We start from the raw sequence: 19,269 nt of genomic DNA, 5'->3' as shown, positions 1-19,269 counted from the left end.
GGATGTGTAGATGGGGAATCTTGGTCGGTATGGATGATTTGGGCTGAAGGACCCGTTTCCATGCTGCATGACTGTGACACTATTTATTGATATAAACTGGTCATATTTTACATTTGAGAATATAATCTAGAGTGCAGATTGTAACGATACGTGCCATTTGTGCACAGATTATGGCAGAGTTGTGAAGGCAATCACAAAAGCGTACGGAATCCTGACCCTTGTGGACGAAGGCAGAGAGCAGGGGAACAAAGAAGATATGGTGACTTTGACAAAATGTTGTTCGGCCAAAACTGGGGTATCGCGCGCCTCTTTGGGTATCAGACTTGAGTGAAGCGAAGGTCTTGGGGAGACTTCAGAAGAAATTTGTGAGAATGATTCCAGATGATGAGGGACTTCAGTCCCTGGATAGAGTGGAGAAACCAAGATTATGAGGAGATCTGACATAGACCTGATTAAAACGACAAAGGACCCGCGGTAAATAGAGGGAGACGGTTCCGACCGGTGATAAGGTGTAGAACTGGAGAACGTTCGATGAAGACGACTGGAAGAGGAAGGAAAAAAAAGGAAATAGAACAACTTTTTTCCGTTGAAAGTCTGCGAGGCCCCAGAACCCGAGTGCACGGCTAGAGAGGGACGGAGAAGACAGACTCTATCATACTCTACCGCTCACTGCAAAGATGGGAAAAGATTAGAACGGAAAATGTATGCTGGGCTGTGGGGAGGGACCAGCTGGATCGCTCTTGCACACCACTAATGCGGACTCCATGGGTGTTCCGCCGTGCCCTACCCTACCCTCCGAATCTGACGAACACGAGGTGGATGTAATTTTTTTTTTAAAAAGAACAAACGGCAAAACCAAAAACAGTAGTCACAGAAGAAACATTAAACCAGCACCTTCTTGTACTCGATGCCCATTTTCAAGGCCCTCATTAATAAAGGGGAACTTTCACACCAGTGCAAAACGTTGCACCAATGTGTCTTCAGAGCATTCTTTAAAAACAAGGTTGTAACTTCACACTCACTTATATAGTAAATGACAATTCATGAGAATACAGATTCTAAGATAAGTGCAGGTACTATATAACATTTTAAACACCTGCACATTCCAGGCAGTCCATCTAGGAATATTTTTGCTCTTCCCTCCTGATGTCTATCGTTCTCCGGCGTGATCAAATTCACTCGTACAATTAGATGCAACAGCTGAGCATATCCGAATGCACTATGCGGCCATCCACTAATTTGTGACCAATTTTGCATTTCTGTTCGGACCGAAAATCATCAGTGGAATTGCCTTGTGAATTCGGCAAATATTTAGACGGGCATTCATTTCCGCAGCACTAAAGCTCTAAACTATTCCCAGATGGAGGTACGGGAATGATACAGATAGATGGATAACCTACTTTTAACTAGTCATTAAATCTGGAGTCTGGGTATTAGACCACAATTTTACATAGTCAGTGAAACCACAAACCGATGCTTTCCTCTCCTGGGAGAAAAAACCCGCAAGATTTTCTCTTCTTCTTGACAGAATGAGCCGAAGATCCCGGGTTTTTAGTGGGGGGGGGAACTGCTGGTTGACAAGTTTCTAATTCGCCGTTGATCGCATGGCAGCTGCCTTCAGGACTTTTCACCAGGGTGGGGAGGATGGCAGGACCTGGGACAGGAAGGGCACGCTGTCCGCGGGTCTGACTGTTATATTCTCCGGGCTTGGAGCTGCCGCTGGAGTATGGCAAACCTCAGCAGTGTCTGGAAAAATAAAAGATGGTGAGGGAGGAAGGTCAGAGAGAAAATGGAGTCCGTTAACAAACAAACGCGCGTTAAAAAATTACATTTAACACTACAAATTGTCTCCTCTATTTAAAGACGCAGTCTTCCTGCTCCACGGCAAATAAATGAAGGAAAACAAACTTTAAAACTTGTGGGTTAATTGGATTCTGTAAAAATTGTAAATTATTCCTAGTGTGTAGGATGTTGTTAGTGTACAGGGTCGCTGATCGGCATGGACTTGGTGGACCGAAGCGCCTGTTTCCACGCTGTATCTCTAAAGTTTTATCAATGTACCAGTCTTTAAATGTTGGTTTCTGGTAACAAAATGCCTTAATATTTCCACTGCTGATTTAGTTTAGTTTATTTTTTATCACATTTACCAATGTACCGTGAAGTTTTTTTGTTGCGCGCTAACTAGTCAGCGAAAAGGCTATACATGATTACAATTAAGCTGTCCACAGTGTACAGATACACGATAAAGGGAATAATGTTTAGTGCAAGATAAAGTCCAGTAAAGTCCTATTTTAAAAAAATGAGGTAGATGGGAGGCCAGGACTCCTTTCTAGTTGGTTAGAGGATGGTTATGTCACCTAATAACAGCTGGGGGAAAAACTGTTCCCGAATCTGGAGGTGTGTGTTTTTAAACTACTGTACCTCTTGGCTGATAAAGAGGGGAGATTAGGGGGTGATTGGCCTTTGATTATGCTGTTGACCTTGCCGAGGCAGCGTGGAAGTGAAGATGGAATCAATGGAAGGAGGTTGGTTTGTGTTCCGAGCTATGTACACAACTCTCTGCAATTTGTTGTGGTCTCGGATGGAGTTGTATTAAAACCAATTTGACGTCAAGCAGTTCAGAATGGAGGAAAATATTATTTTTATCCCCATGGTTTCAGCAGGGGACTTTGAAACATTAATAATCAATGTATTTTTACTATTTACAAGCTATACAAGAGAAAAACACTTTTAATTTCCCTTTAAAACACAACTGAAACATGAGCTATGTTATATTTAAAAAAAGGAAACTGGAAATGTTATTTGTCAAAATAGACAACAACAAAAAAAACTGGTACCATCACAATGTTTAAGAAACATTTGGAAGGGACCTGGATAGGATAGGTTTAACTATGGGCCAAACGCAGGCAGGTGGGACTAGTGTAGATGAGACATGTTGGTCAGTATGGGCAAGCTGGACTGATGGGGCAGTTTCCATGCTGTATGACTCTATGACAAACTATAATACATAGGAGTTAGAACAAAGATGATCAGCCATGATCACATTGAATGGCGGAGCTGGCTCGAAGGGCCGAATGACCCACTCCTGCGTCTATTGTCTATAATATTTGTTGTATAAAGCAGGGTAGATAGACACAAAATGCTGGAGTAACTCAGCAGGTGAGGCAGCATCTCTGGAGAAAAGGAATAAGTGACATTTCGGGTCAAGACCCTTCTTCAGGCTGAGAATCAGGGGGAATGGAAACTAGACGGATGCAAAGGTTTAGAACAAATCAGAGCCGGCACAGATGACCCAGGAAAGGTGGAGCCCACAACGGTCCATTGTTGGATGTGGAAGAGGTGACAACGAGGGGATATGAACAGTGAAACTGGCAGGGCAACTAGGGTGGGGGGGAGAGAGAGAGAGGGGGAGGGGGAGAGAGGGAGAGAGGGAGAGAGGGAATGCAAGCTTACTTGAAATTAGAGAAATCAATATCATATCGCTGGGTTGTAGGCTGCCTAAGCGAAATATGAAGTGCTGTTCCTTCAATTTGCCTGTGGCCTTATTCTGAGAGGTTATGAGGCCCAGGACAGGAAGGTCAGTGTGGGAATGGGAGTTTAAATGTTTGTCAAACGGAAGATCGCGTAGGCCATGGTTTGTGTATTTTCAGGGGCAATACTCTTTGAGCAAAGGTCTTGAAGCAACATTTTTTTTTTGTGGTGTATTGGAGAGTCATGAAGTGCAAGGAATGAGATGTGGTCTAGGGGAGATGTTAAGCAAAGCCTAGATAGCTTCCCAGTAAGGCATTAGGAATAATTATGGAGACAGGTTATCCTTTTCCCAGGCACTTATATTGTGAAGTCAAAGTAAAAAGCTCTGGATGTCATCTACTTTGGTAACTCAGAATCAAACTGAAGGGGCAATGGAAAAGGAGCTCAAACACTGAGAATTCAAAATGATACCACATTGGATGCATGGACTGCCTTCAAACGGCTTGGTAGAGCAACAGACATGGGTTACTTACAGAGATAGGCACAAAGTGCTGGAGTAACTCAGCGGGTCAGGTGGCATCTCTGGAGAACATGGATAGGCGACATTTCAGGTCGGGACCCTTCTTTAGACTGATTGTGGTGGGGTTTGAACTGGGAGAACGGGACTGGAAGCAAGAATAAACCAGGACAAATCAAGGCTGGCAACAGATTACCTCAGCCAGGGAGGTTCCCTGATAGGCACATCGTTGGGTATGGATGGTGTGATCCCAAGAGGGATACATCGTTGTGAGCTGTGGAACTGGTAGGGGAAGTAGAACAAATTGCCTGTGCCAGCCATGCTATTAATAATCATGGGATAATCTCATCTATTCTCCATACAGAAATTATTCAGAATCTCTGGAAAGAAACCCAGCAAAGGCACGAAGGGCCCAAATAGTTTTAGAGAACAAAATGGCTGTCAACTTCAAAGGAGCTACAATGGCAAGCGAAAGCCGAATCTATTTTCAGATTCACTAGCGGTTCTCCTGCGGTTCATAAAAAGCCGTAACACATTCTCAGTGCACCCATGAACATAAAAATGTGACTTTGCATCTTTTTGGCTTACAGAGGTCCACCTGAAGGCAAAAGTACACAGCTTTTATGTTTCCAACGATGTCCAAATGAGGAACAGTCAATAAAGCGTACAACACCTATTTGAACGTTAACACATGCACATTTATGAACTTTTTCCCATGACAAATGCCTTTGTCTACGTTTATAAAACACCATCATCGCTGCTGTACCAGATGGGCATGCACCATAACAATTTATAATAGGAATATAAAAAAATATATAATAAATGACTTAAAAATGGTGATTAAATTAAGCTGTGTACCATGGTCCAATTACCCATGCATTAACTGCGTCATCTGCAAACTTAAGAGGAGATTGGAGAGCTGAGGAGATTTATTTTAATAGTTGGGTGTAAATTGAAACTGAAGAACCTATCATTAAACTAAAATTAATAGTGGTTGAGATCTTCATCTGATTAATCAAATTGAATTAACTTTTAGGAATTTGTGGCAGGGAGCCAAGCAGCTACAATCTGAGGGAAAACCGATATTTCTGTCAAATTAGTACATACCACTGAAATGCACCCCCTGAAGGCTCTCTACATGTCCACTCCCCTCCCCTTCATGACAAGATCACAGGAAAACCCCAACAGCCCTGCAAGCTCAGCTCGCAATGTTCGAGTCCCAAGACTGCCTGGCGCTCTCCCCAACTCACTTGCCTCAGCTTGGTAAGTTTTGTCAGTTCTCAACTGGGCTGCTAGATGAAGCGCCACGCAGTACCAAGGCATTCCATGTCAGGTGGGGTGAGGCGGCGGGAAAGCAGGCAGAATCCAACTCGCCCCATTTCAATGGCGCTTCCTGCTGGCCAATTGTGGAGTGGCATTGACAGTAGCTGTAGTGAAGTCCACCCCTGAAGGGGGAAGCGAGGGGGAAAGTGGTATCCATGGGAGGAAAATCTAAATTAAAAAAGCAAACTCAGGCAATCGAAACTATTAACGCTCGTCATAGCACTAACAAAAAATAATATAATAATAAGTGTCAAGTCTTTGATTCTAATGTCTCTAACTTGGGTTAGTGGATTGAAAACGGAAATTTAGAGCTAGAGTTTAAAGATTGACTGGAGAGTATTTTAGGAGATGCACATGATATAAAATGTGGCAACCACAAAACACAGCAATCCTTAACTTATAGTAAAGTCTTTTCATGCAATACAATAGTTACCAGGTAGAAAACCGGATATTAAAAAGTTAATGGAAAAAAATGTAACCATTAGTATACGACATATTCAAGTACCAGGACAAATGCTCTCACTCCCAGATCACTTTTAAAGCCTTGTTTTAAGCATCAGAAGTGTACCCAAAGTAGTTAACACTTTACAGTCTAACTCGGATGATGAGCATCAATATATAGTGTGCAGATTAAATTTGTAAAGCAGCACATAAGATTCATTCGAACCAATGCCTCAGCGTTTAGTTGCCATTGATTGCAGGGTATTGACAGCGGCAAGAGCAGATTTTACAATTACAAAAATAATTAGCCTGGTTCGAGTAGAGTTGTGATAATCGGTGTTTACCTCAGCAACAGACCACACTTTCTAATGACCGGTTGTGAAGTTTACCATTTGTTGACTGGACATGATGTTGTTTAGGGTGGCACAGTGGCACAAGGGTAGTTGCTGCCTTACAGCGCCGGAGACCCGGGTTCAATCCGGACTAGGGGTGGTGTCTGTGCAGAGTTTGTACGTTCTCCCCGTCACTGTGTGTTTTTTCTCCGGGTGCTCCGGTTTCCTCCCACACTTCAAACACCTACAGGTGTGTGGGTTAATTGGCATCGGTAAGTTGTAAAATAGTCCCTAGTGTGTAGGATAGTGTTAGTGTATGGAATGATCATTGGTTAACGCTAGACTCGGTGGGCCGAAGGGTCTGTTTCTGCTAAAGTCTAACTGCTAGCACAGTCATCTATGGTTATGCACATGCCTTATCTCCACAGGTTTGCTTCCCTTAAATCAAAGACTTCAATCACTTTCTGCAGGTGGAAGCTGAGGAATGATCTTGTTGACTGAAATGGGCAGACACAAGGGACTGCAGATGTTGGTTTACCGAAGTAGACACAAAGTGCTGGAGTAACTCAGAGGGTCAGGCAGCAGCTCTGGGGAACATGGATTGGTAATATTTCCAGTTGGGAAAAGGTTGCCAATCAGATTCCTATTAAATCTTAGGTTACACAGAAAAGCTGGAGAAACTCAGCGGGTGCAGCAGCATCTATGGAGCGAAGGAAATAGGCAACGTTTCGGGCCGAAACCCTTCTTCAGACTGATCGGGGGTGGGGGTGGGTGGGGACAAGAAAGGGAAAAGGAGGAGTAGCCAGAAGGCTGGAGGGTGGGAGGAGACAGCAGGGGAGCTGAGGAAGGGGAGGAGACAGCAAGGACTAACAGAATTGGGAGAATTCGATGTTCATGCCCCGGGGGTGTAGACTCCCCAAACGGAATATGAGGTGCTGTTCCTCCAATTTCCGGTGCTGCTCGCTGTGGCCATGGAGGAGACCCAGGACAGAGAGGTCGGAGGCGGTGGGAGGGGGAGTTGAAGTGCTGAGCCACCGGGAGGTCAGCTTGGTTATTGCGGACCGAGCGGAGGTGTTCGGCGAAACGATCGCCCAACCTCCGCTTGGTCTCACCGATATAGATCTGCTGGCATCTAGAGCAGCGGTCTTTCCCCTTTCACTTTAAACCAATGGTTGTCAATTCTCCTACCCTCGGTAAAAGACTCTTTCTATTCACCCTAACTATTCCCCTCATGATGTTGTAAACCTCTATTGGCTTCCTGCACTCCAAGGAATAGACTCCTAACCTTCCCAACCTCTCCCTTTGTTTCAGGCCCTCATGTCCTGACAACATCCTCGTAGAAGGATTCATGTGGAATATAGAATTCTTCATGCCAACATTGGATGCCGACAGTCCTTTCAGGTGAGACAGAGGTTCACATGTACCTCCTCTAACCTCATCTACTCCCCTTCCCATTCTCACACTGACCTTTCTGTCCTGGGCCTCCTCCGTTGCCAGTGTGAGGCCACACGCAAACTGGAGGAACAGCACCTCGTATTTCGCTTGGGCGGCTTACAGCCCAGCAATATGAACGTTGAATTCTCTAATTTTCAAGTAACTTCTAACACTTCTCTCCCCTCCAAGGTGATTAACGGTCGGTGTGGACTCGGTGAACCACGCTGAATCTCTAAACTAAACAATTAATTGGTAAATGAAGGAGGCTAAATGTATTACAGGTCCCGCATACAATAGGAACTGAATGTATTTCTGAACTAAGTATGACAATATGCCATTATTCTTTAAGAGTTATTAAGGCCCAAGTTGTTTATTGTGCAACTGTATAATTGGATGAACATAGGACAGTACAGCACAGGAACAGGGAACAGGCCCTTCAACCCATAATGTCTGTGGCAAACACGATGCCAAGACCATCACTTATCTGCCTGCACGCAATTCATGTCCTCTATATCCATGTGACTATCCAAAGGTCTCATAAACGGCACTATTGTATCTGCCTTCACCACCACCCCAGACTGCATTCCTGGCACCCATTTTAACCCAAGTTAAAAATAACTTGCCCCGCTGTCTCCTTTAAAAGTTGCCCCTCTCATCTTAAAGCTATGCCCTCTAGTATTTGATATTTACATCCCGGGGGGAAAAAGGTTCTGCCCGTCTATCCTATCTATCCTCTCATCATTTTATATACTTCTATCAGGTCTCCCCTCAACCTCTGGCATTCCAAGGAAAACAATCCAAGTCTGTCCAACCTCTCTCTGTAGCTAATTTTAGCGACTTTACACATACAGTGCAGAAACGGGTCCGTGCTGACCAGCGATCACCTGTACACTCGTTCTATCCTACACATTAGGGACAATTTTGCAGAAGCCAATTATTATTAACCTATAAACTTGTAGTCTTTGGAGTGTGGGAGGAAACCGGTCACAGGGAGAATGTACAAACTCTGTACAAACAGCACTAGTAGTCAGGATGGAACCCGAGTCTCTGGCGCTGTAAGGCAGCAACTCTACCGCTGCGCCGCCCAGATATACAGACATTTTTGCCAATCATTTCTAAGATCCCACGGAGCAATTTCAAATAAAGGCTGACCAGATTCAAAGGTTCAAGAAAGCACCCAACAATAAAATACCTAAAGCACTGAATCAAGGAGATTAATACAGGGTCAGAACTGATTGCCATGTATAGGAACTCATCAGACTCATTGGGCTGAATATCCCACTTCTACATTATAAGGAAAGATGGGACAATGACATTTGCTGTGTCTGTGTGGGGGTTGCACATTCTGCCTGTGACCGTGTTCATTTCATGCTTGTGCTCCAGTTTCCTCCCGCATTCTAAAGACCAACGGTTGGCAGGTTAATGGGCCTCTGTAAATTGCCCCATGTGCGTAGGGAGCAGATGCAAAAGTGGGATAATGCAGAACTAGTATGGACGGGTGATCAATGGTCGGTGTGGACTCAGTGGGCCAAAGGGCCGGTTTTTATGGTATCTTTCAATCAAGAAATCAATCAAAAACTGCTGGTCGAACTCTTGCTGCCTAACTCACTGAGTGTTTGTTTTTTTGTCCAAGATTCTGGCATTCGTATTCTCGTGTCTCCAGGGTGATATCCAGATCAGATCTATACTCTTATAACAGATGCCTCCAAAAAACCTCCCCAGAAATGAATTTCTAAGAGTTTTTCCCCCTAATGGACTTTTCATTCCTAACAGGAATGACTGAAATTTTAAAACAAAAATACGACTATTATTTAAAAGTTAATGGGAAGACTCAATATTAAAGATCACCATGTCGACTAAGACCACGAGAAATTACAGAGAATTGTAGATGCAGCCAGACCACCACACAAACCACCCTTCCATTGACACCATCTATACTTCTCGCTGCCTCGGCAAAGCCAGCAGCATAATCAAGGACGAGTCGCACCCCGGTCACTCCCTCTTCTCCCCTCAGGCAAGTGGTACAGAAGTTTGAAAACGCACACCTCCAGATTCAGGGAAAGTTTCTTCCCGGCTGTTATCAGGCAACTGAATCATCCTATCAAAAACTAGAGAGCAGTCCTGAGTTACTATTGACCTGATTGAAGACCCTTGGACTATCCTTAATTGGAATTTACTGGACTTATCTTGCACTAAACGTTAGACCCTTTATCATGTAGCTATACACTGTGGATGGCTTGATTGTAATCATGTGTAGTCATTCCGCTGACTGGTTAGCCCGCAACAAAAAGCTTTTCACTGTACCTCAGTACACGTGACAATAAACTAAACTACCACTAAACGCCCAGGATTGAAAAAGTGGTCACACGGCACTTTATTCTATCTCTTAGAAATTTTTGTAAAGTGCTTCACAAACAATGGAAAAGGCGAAACGGTGTCAAAAAGACCAATAAGCCTGAGATTGAGAAAATTTGAGTCCAAGACATTTATAAGAAAAAGGGATGTAATGAGATTAAACAAGAGGAGAACATTAAAGGAGACGGTAATGTTTCTGTAGATACTTAAAAGGAAAAGATGAACTGGTTATGTGGGACCTTGGTTGGTTTAAGTTTAGGTTTTTTACTGTCATGTGTACCGAGGTACAGTGAAAATCTTTGTTTTGCATGCTAGCCAAACAAATCACCTAATACTATACATAAAGATATTCACACCAAACTCGTGCAATAAGTAGAGCAAAGAGGAAGGTGCAGAGTGCAGAATATAGTTCTCAGCATTGTGGCACATTGGTTCCAGACAAAGTCCAGTGCCCCTGATGGAGTAGAGGTGAATCAGACAGCTTATGGAAGGAACGTTCACAACCCTGGTAGCAGAGGGGAAGCAGCTCTTCTTGAATCTGGCGGTCCACACTTTCAAGCTTCTGTATCATCTGTTCAATGGGAGCAAGGGGAAGGAGGATGACCAGGGTGGGACAAGTCTTTGATTATGCTGGCTGTTTTTCTGAGGCAAGGTGAAGTGTAGATGGAGTCAATGGTGGGGACTCTGATCTGTGTGATGGACTGGCCTACATCCACAACTCCCTACAATTTCTTGTGGTCATGGGAAGGGCTGTTCCGTCAGAGGAATTACTTTGGGGCAAAGTAAGAGCAAAGAAACTAATCCAATGCTTTGTGTCTGCTTTATCTGATGAATACACAGAAAACCTCCCAGAAATAATTAAGAGTGATGGAGGAGCTGAATGTACATCACAAGATCTTCTAAGAGGTGGCTCTGGAGTCAGTAACTGTCTGCATCCTGAATTCAAGAGATTCTAAAATGGTTCTTGGAGATTAGCAAGGTAGCAAATGGAAACTCCACTATCTGTAAAAGGGAGAAAATAGGAACTACCCTATTACTCCCATAAGAATTTTACTTATATCCGTAAGATCATCTCCCATTCTTCTGAACTTGGGAGTATTGGCCCAGTTATTCAGATATCTCAACAATGCTTCAATTATCAAGCATGTGGTAGCTGGACACTTGGAAAATAACCTCCAGGCAACACAGACAATGCAGTAAATAATTGTTGACAATTAGTCACCATTTACTGAGGTGGGAATGTAGTGGATGTCATAAATTTGGACCTTTAGAACACCTTCAATAAGGCATCATACGAAGTTGCTAAACAAACTGACAGCATTTAGGGACAGCTGGTTTGAGCCTACATCAGGACAATGCCGACTATCCCTCGCCTTCACGGATGCTGCCTGACCTGCTGTGTATCAGTTTGTTTATTTCCATTCCAGATTACAGTAATCTGTTGTGTCTTCAAGTCTAAGGTTTGTTGATGATATAAAGGGGCAACACCATGGCACTACGACAGAGTCGCTACCTTGCAGCACCGGAGGCCTGGGCTCAATCCTGACTACAGGTGCTGTCTGTAAGGAGTTTGCACGTTCTCTCTGTGACTGCGAGGGTTTTCTACTGGTGCTTCTGTTTCCTCCTACACTCCAAAGAACTGCAGGTTTGTGGGTTAATGGTCCCTAGTGAGTCAGATAGAACTGGTGTTTGGGTGATCACTGGTCGGCACGGGCTCAGTGGGCCGAAGGGACTTTTCCAAGCTGCATCTCTAAATGAGTACGGTTTGTAAGGAACTGCTGGGGTTTCAAGGGGATATTGACGGGCTAAATGAATGGACAAGAACACAGCAGACAAAATAAAATGCGAAAGACAGGCCGCGGCTTTTATAGAAAGATGGATAGAGATTGAATAGTGTTGGGGTTCAAAAAGACCTATGTGTCCTTGAACATGATATACTTCAAGTTAACAAACTTGCATGCAATTAGAAAACCAAACAGTATGCTCCCCTTTATTGCAGTTTTGGTATGAGCAAAATTGTTTCAATGCAACTCTAACAGGGCTTTGGACTATTGTGTACAAGTCTGCTCTTCCTTCCAAGCAGGAAGCATTCAAATGAGTGTGCCATCAATTAACTGAAATCAATGGACACCAATAGTAAAGGCCCCAGTGGTTACAGAAAGGAATGTGGCTGTTGTTCTTCGAGGCCAATCATAAGTTCGAGGAGCAGAATTGGGGCATTCGGCCCATCAAGTCTACTCCGCCATCCAATCATGGCTGATCTATCTTTGCCCTCTCATTCTCCTGCCTTTGCCCCATAACCTCTAACACCAGCCAACCATCCCACTCCCAGGACAACTAAACGGGGGCTCTTCAGGGCAATATCTTGGCTTAGTTTAGTTTATTGTCACGTGTACAGCGAAACGCTTTTTGTTGCGTGCTATCCAGTCAGCGGAAAGACTATACATGGTTACAATCAGGCAGCCCACAGTGTACAGATACAGTAAGAGGATAGTTTGAGTAAGATATACTGCTGTTGGAGTCGTGGTTTAAAAGAGTGGAGCGATTGTAATGAATGATTGCAGATCTGCGCCTGGGACCAGCATGCAGAGTCGCCTGGCTTGGGTGCCATCTTGACTGTCGAACCAACTCCAGCTGGTTCAACCACCTTCCTTCCATCAGGTCACAATGAGGAGGTTCACTGATGAATGCAGCCTTCATTTTTATTTACAAGGGTACAGAGAAGATTTATAAACATGTTGCCAGGGCTCGAGGGGCTGGGAGAGGCTGAGCATGCTAGGACTTTATTCCTTGAAGCACAGGTGGCTGAAGGGTGGTCTTATAAAGGTTTTGTTTTAATTTAGTTTAGTTTAGAGATACCGCACGGAAACAGGCCCTTCAGCCCACCGAGTCCGCGCCGACCAGCGATCCCCTTACCAGCACCATCCGACAAACTCGGGACAATTTACAATTTTTACAAAAAGCCAATTAACCTACAAACCTGTATATCTTTGGCGTGTGGGAGGAAACCGAAGCACCCGGAGAAAATCCACATGGTCACAGAGAGAACGTACAAAATCCAAAAAATGGAGCATGATGGAACAGCTTCACTTGCTTCGACCTGCACAGCTCCATAACTCAAGCAGCTCGGCACTGTACAGACCTAAGCACCACGGTTTGACTGTTATCGCCCTAATAACCCAGCTCCATCGCTCAGCGGCTGAAGTTTGTGCCACCTACACAATGTACTGTCATTAGCTAGGACACTGCAAACCTCCACGTGTAATGAGGGGACTATGTATAAAAATACCCCCCTAATAAAATCTGACAATGTGCACTTTAACCACATGTGATTTTTTCTATTACAAATCTCAAATTGTGGAGTACAGAGGCAAATAAATAAATGATGGGTCTTTGTCCCAAACATTATGGAGGGCACTGTGTGTAACACTGATAAAGACCCTTTGGCCTATCATGTCCATGCCAACCATCAAGTGCTAATCTATACCAATCCCATTTAACATAGAAACATAGACATAGAAATTAGGTGCAGGAGTAGGCCATTAGGCCCTTCGAGCCTGCATCGCCATTCAATATGATCATGGCTGATCATCCAACTCAGTATCCCTTACCTGCCTTCTCTCCATACCCCCTGATCCCTTTAGCCCCAAGGGCCACATCTAACCCCCTCTTAAATATAGCCAATGAACTGGCCTCAATGATCCCCTGTTGCAGAGAGTTCCACAGATTCACCACTCTCTGTGTGAAAAAATGTTTTTCTCATCTCAGTCCTAAAAGATTTCCCCCTTATCCTTAAACTGTGACCCCTTGTTCTGGACTTCCCCAACATCGGGAACAATCTTCCTGCATCTAGCCTGTCCAACCCCTTAAGAATTTTGTAAGTTTCTATAAGATCCCCCCTCAATCTTCTAAATTCTAACGAGTACAAGCCAAGTCTATCCAGTCTTTCTTCATATGAAAGTCCTGACATCCCAGGAATCAGTCTGGTGAACCTTCTCTGTACTCCCTCTATGGCAAGAATGTCTTTCCTCAGATTAGGAGACCAAAACTGTACGCAATACTCCAGGTGTGGTCTCACCAAGACCCTGTACAACTGCAGTAGAACCTCCCTGCTCCTATACTCAAATCCTTTTGCTATGAACCGGCACTTTGTCTGCAATGCCTTGGCATTTCAAGTGATCATCCCGATAATTAATCTTGGAATTCAATGGCACCGTGGGAGTACTTTCACCAGAAGGACTGCAGTGGTTAAAAACCATGGTGTCTCTTGCATGTGGGCTCAGTGGACTATTTCTGTACACTTGCTAATCGAGGATGTGCTTAGATATGGCAACACTGACTTTATGTAAGAAAGTAATTTCACTGAGCGTTTGCACATGACAATAAAAGCACCATTGACCTGTTTAAGAACAATTAAATGGAGAATAAACTATAGCCTTGCCAGCTACATCCATATCACAAAGGACTCTGTTCCCTGCAGCCATGGAGGATGAGGGGTGATCTAAGAGAGATGTATAAAATCTTAAGAGGAATAGATCGGGTGAGTCTCTTGCCCAGAGTGGGGGAATCGAGAACCAGAGGGCATAGGTGAAAGGGGGGGGGGAGCTTTTATAGGACTCTTGAGGGGTAACTTTTCATGTTAAGGGTGGTGGCTGTATGGAACGAGCTGCCGGAGGTAGTTGAGGGAGGGACTATCGCAACGTTTAAGAAGCAATTTGACAGGTACATGGATAGGACAGGTTTAGAGGGATATGGGCCAAACGCAGGCAAGTGGGACGTTGGTCGGTGCGGTCAAGTTGGGTTAAAGGGCCTATTTCCATGCTGTATGACTCGATGACAAAAGATAAGTTTAACAAAAACAGGCAGTACTTTTTGGTGCTGTTTGGCATTGCAATGCTAATTAATTGAAACAATGTTTTTCTAAGACATAAAAGGAATTAACATTTGGTATTGTGTGCTGCCATTGTCAATCCCTCATTGTGACGATTTCATGCAATAGCCAACTATTGCAACTAACAGCAAAACTGCATGTTACTTCAAATGCAAGACTGTAAAGGGTTAATATAAAACTTGGGAAAGAGGGTACATCATCTCCCCTTGAAATTGCAGTGCCCGTCAATTCCTAATTTAGGGCTCGATTAAACTACAAGATGAGTCTCACCATTTTTTTTTGCAGGTCTCTCAATGGATTAGAAAATTTGTGACATTAGAAAATTTTCGCAAATCAATCTGTGCCAAAATACCGAGAGACAACAAGAAGCATAAGCGCTTGGAATGATGCACAAATTATGCAGGTCAAACTATGACTTGGAAAATGTCCCTCGCTGATCTCAGACGGATTAAAAACCCATTTATCCAATTACACTGATATTTTTTTCTCCCCTCCTTTTAGAGGAGGGTTGACTTAAGGCTGCAGTCTTCAGAATTAGGCCCTTCCCAACCACCACCACCACCACCCTCCCCCAAGAAATCCTAAAGGGCATAGACTTTGGTTACAAAATGACCTGGAAGGAGTGGAGCTTTCTCCAGGTGAAGCTTATGGAGATGCTTGCCTTTCAAAGCCACTGCTGCCACAGAGGAGGCACTAGAAGTTGGGGTCTCTCCCATGTGGCTTTTCTTGTGCCCAATCAGGTGATTGTGGGACTGACACTGCAGGCCACACTGCTCGCACACAAATCTCTGAGACTTGTAATGGACACCGTGGTGATTTCGAGCATGGACCCGCAGGTAGGCAGCCGTGGTGAAACCTACGCAAAGATAGGGATTTTTCAGGTGATAAAAAAAACTAAGCACATGCACCGACCGACACATCCACAATTCCAGGGGCATTTTAAAAGCCTTATTTCAAAAAAAGCTAAACATGTTAACACATTTTAATCGCAAGACATCAAAATGACATGAAATATAATAATAGTAAGTGCCGATGCTTGTTTATACCAAAAATAGACACAAAATTCTGGAGTAACTCAGCGGGTCAAGCAGCAAGTGTAGGAAGGAACTGCAGATGCTGGGTGACACCGAAGATAGACACAAAAAGCTGGAGACACTCAGCAGGTCTGGCAGCATCTCTTGAGAAAAGGAATAGGTGACGTTTTGGGTCGAGAAGAAGGGTCTCGATCTGAAAGGTCACCTATTCCTTTTCTCCAGAGGTGTTGCCTGACCTGCTGAGTTACACCAGCTTTTTGGGTCAAGAAGCATCTCTATAGAACATGGATAGGTAATGGATACCAAAGTGGAATAACATTGAACTAGAGTGAATGGGTGCTCTATCATCAGTGTGGACTTGGTAGGGGGCCCTTTTCCATGCTGAATCTCTCCAACACAAATTAAACTAACTCGGGTTTAAGGCAGCTGCTGCAGTCCATGTAACGTCATCTATCCATTTTCTCCAGAGATGCTGCCTGACCCACTGAGTTACTCCAGCATTTTGTGCCTATCTAAGATTACATGCAACTCGTTTCATTGTATTGTATCTGTAAATAATAAATACTACCATTGGCTTATACTAATTCTGATTTATTCTGCTGAAGTCTTCCTTCACTAAGATGTAGTCTCACTGCATTGAAAATACATTATATATCACAATTATTGCTCTGCTTTGAAACTGACTATGGGTAACATATGTGAACGGGTTAAAATAGTGCAGCATCAATTGTGTGAAGCAGCTGGATTTGGCAACTCTGGGTTCAAGAAAAGAAGTTGGAATGAAAATTGTCCATTCACGTTTTATCGGTTGAGGTGGGCAAGTGTAAAATATATTTGATATCATGTTACGGAGTCGGGAATTGTGCCCTTGGTTTGGAAATGTCCTCCGTTATTTAAGACCAAAGTTAAGATGAGACGAGGAGACTAACAAATAAATAAAAGAGGGTGGTACAGTGGTGTAGCCGGCACCGCTGTCGCCTCACGGTGCCAGAGACCCGAGTTCGATCCTGACTTTGGGTGCTATCTATGTGGAGTTTGCACGCCCTCCCTGTGACCCTCGTGGGTTTCGTCCGTGTGTCGACCATCGATTGCCCGTTCACACTAGTTCTATATCGAAACAAGGAATTGCAGATGCTGGTGCACCTTGGAAAGACATGCTAGAGTAACTCAACTGGTCAGGCAGCATTCCTGGAGAGCATGGATAGGTGAGGTTTTGGGTCGGGGCACTACTTCAGACTGATTGTGAGGTGGGGGAATAAAAACTAGAAGGGTTGAGGGGCAGGGCAAAGCGTGACAGGTCATATTTGAACACAGGCGAGCGGGTTCTTTGATAGGCAGATGGTTGGCCAACGACCAGAGATGAACACACACACACACACAAGGTGTGAGACAAAAGGATTAGAGCGTTGCGAGTTGCGTAGCTAGAGGGTTGACGAGGAGTGAATTGTTTAGGAATGTAGATGGAGGGTGAGGGGAGGGAGGGGCAAGGTCAGTCAGGGTTTGGGGAGGAAAGGGGGGTGGGTTTATTGGGGAGAAGGGTGTGTTATAATTACTTAAAGTTGAATTCAAAGTTCATACCTTTCCCCCACCCAAACCACCCTTTCCCCAGGACCCCCCCTCCCAGGAATCAGTCTAAAGAAGGGTCTTGACCTGAAAAGTCACCTAACCACGTTCTCCAGGGGTGCTGCCTGACCCACTGAGTTACTCAGCATTGTGTATCTTCCACACCCATTCTATGTCGTCATACTTTCACATCCACTCCCTACACATTAGGAGCAACTTACACAAGGCCAATGAACCTACAAACCCGAGATGTGGGAGGAAACCGGACACCCAGCCGTCACAGGGAGAATGGACAAACTCCACATGGACAGCACCCGAGGTCAGGATGGAACGTGGGTCTCTGGCGCTGTGAGGTAGCAGCTCTACCAGCTGCGCCATTGTGCTACCAATTAACTCGACAATGAGCAGAGAAAGAGAGGACACATATTCAATCTTGTAACTTTATGAACACCGAGTCACAATGGGAACTGCAAACACTCCACTTGGAGGAGGACCGGGATTTTAAAACTCAGTAAATTTATTACACAAGGGAATCAAGCGACAGGGTATTTTTTGGGGGGTCGAACAGACTCATAAAAATGATTTCCCCTTTGTGAAGTGCTCCTCATCAGATGGGTAAGGGCACTTTGGTGTGAATTTCTGTAAATCCATTGCTATTGGGTGGCAGTGGCGCAGTGGAAGAGCTGCTACCTTACATCGCCAGAGACCAGGGTTCAATCCCGACTACGGGTGCTGTCTGTACAGAGTTTGTACGTTCCCCCAGGGTTTTCTCCGGGTACCTCCCATACTTTAAAGATGCGCAGGTTTGTACATTAATTGCTTCGGTAAAATTGTCCCTAGTGTGTAGGATAGAACTATTATACGAGTGATCGTTGGTCAGCATGGACTCGGTGGGTCGAAGGGCCTGTTTTCATGTTGTATCTCTTAATACTAAAAAAATTGGATTGGCCAGAATGTAATTTAAATGGAGCGCATCAGACTTCTTCTCAAAACAAGACGTTTGACGGGCAAAATTTGTAGGGTTTAAATGAGCGGCACCAATGGAACTAACTTCCATACAAGCTGCCTGCTGCTCACTGGGACAATTTTTCTGGTGGTGGACTGGGGGGGAAAAAAGGGGCGTTTTTTTAAAAACAAACGCATATAATATTTCTAGCTACACTGTAATTAGTTAAGAAGTAAAATACCACAGATCCAGGGTTCACTAAACTACTTGTTGCTGCTTTTCAAGTCTACCCGTATCTGACATGGATAAAAGGAGGAACTGGTACAAGGCAGCAATTATTTATTGATGTCAGTAGGTGGCAATGTTTGAAGTAACAAGTTTGACATTTTTCTTCCACTATTTTGCCTTCCTAAATTATACTTTAAACCGTTTAAAAACACTCTCTGTTTTTATCGTTTATAAGCACTTTGAACATGATGATGTTTGATTTAAAGTTCTCCAGTTCAATTTGCTTAACACAGTTGTCCTTAACTCGTATACAAGCTAAAATTTTAAGAAAAATATATCAGAAACAATTAAAATGTTGGACTAGTCTTTTTCCCACTTTATACTGTTCTCTTTATTAAGAATGGGAATAAAGACTAACCGATAAATTGGTGTTAATTGGTGAATACAGCTTTTACTTCTACATCAAGAGGGGTTGAACTGGAGAAAATGACTTTTAACACTAATTTCTGTAAAATATTTGAATGCATTTTTCCACATTTATATATAATAAAGCTAAAACAGAAGTGCTGGAAGAACTCAGCGAGTCAAGCAGCATCTGTGGAGAGACCAGCAAACATTTCACTGACCCAGATGTTAATTGGCTCCTTTTTCCATGAAGACACAAAGTGCTGGAGTAACTCAGCGGGTCAGGCAGCATCTCTGGAGAACATGGATAGATGACGTTTCGGGTCAGG

At 43.9% G+C, this 19,269-nt stretch overlaps 1 protein-coding gene across 5 annotated transcripts in view; it reads right to left on the bottom strand.

Moving 5' to 3' along the window:
- Window positions 1-975: 975 nt before the first annotated feature.
- The window catches only part of LOC129710513 (vascular endothelial zinc finger 1-like), a 51,984-nt gene continuing 33,690 nt past the window's right edge, over window positions 976-19,269 (bottom strand). The window contains exons 5-7 of one of the 5 annotated variants that reach the window (XM_055657522.1): window positions 15,426-15,620; window positions 5,239-5,479; window positions 976-1,746 (exon numbers count right to left, since the gene is read on the bottom strand). In XM_055657522.1, coding sequence (XP_055513497.1) covers window positions 5,262-5,479; window positions 15,426-15,620 — 413 coding nt within the window. In that variant the 3' untranslated portion in view covers window positions 976-1,746; window positions 5,239-5,261. The remainder of the gene's footprint in view (window positions 1,747-5,238; window positions 5,480-15,425; window positions 15,621-19,269) is intronic. The other 4 variants (XM_055657523.1, XM_055657525.1, XM_055657524.1 and 1 more) reach the window with 4 other exon arrangements.

This window comes from Leucoraja erinacea, chromosome 28 (genome assembly GCF_028641065.1).
Source record: "Leucoraja erinacea ecotype New England chromosome 28, Leri_hhj_1, whole genome shotgun sequence".
In the NCBI taxonomy this organism is placed as follows: Eukaryota; Metazoa; Chordata; class Chondrichthyes; order Rajiformes; family Rajidae; genus Leucoraja; species Leucoraja erinaceus.
This window is presented reverse-complemented; position numbering and strand designations above follow the sequence as displayed.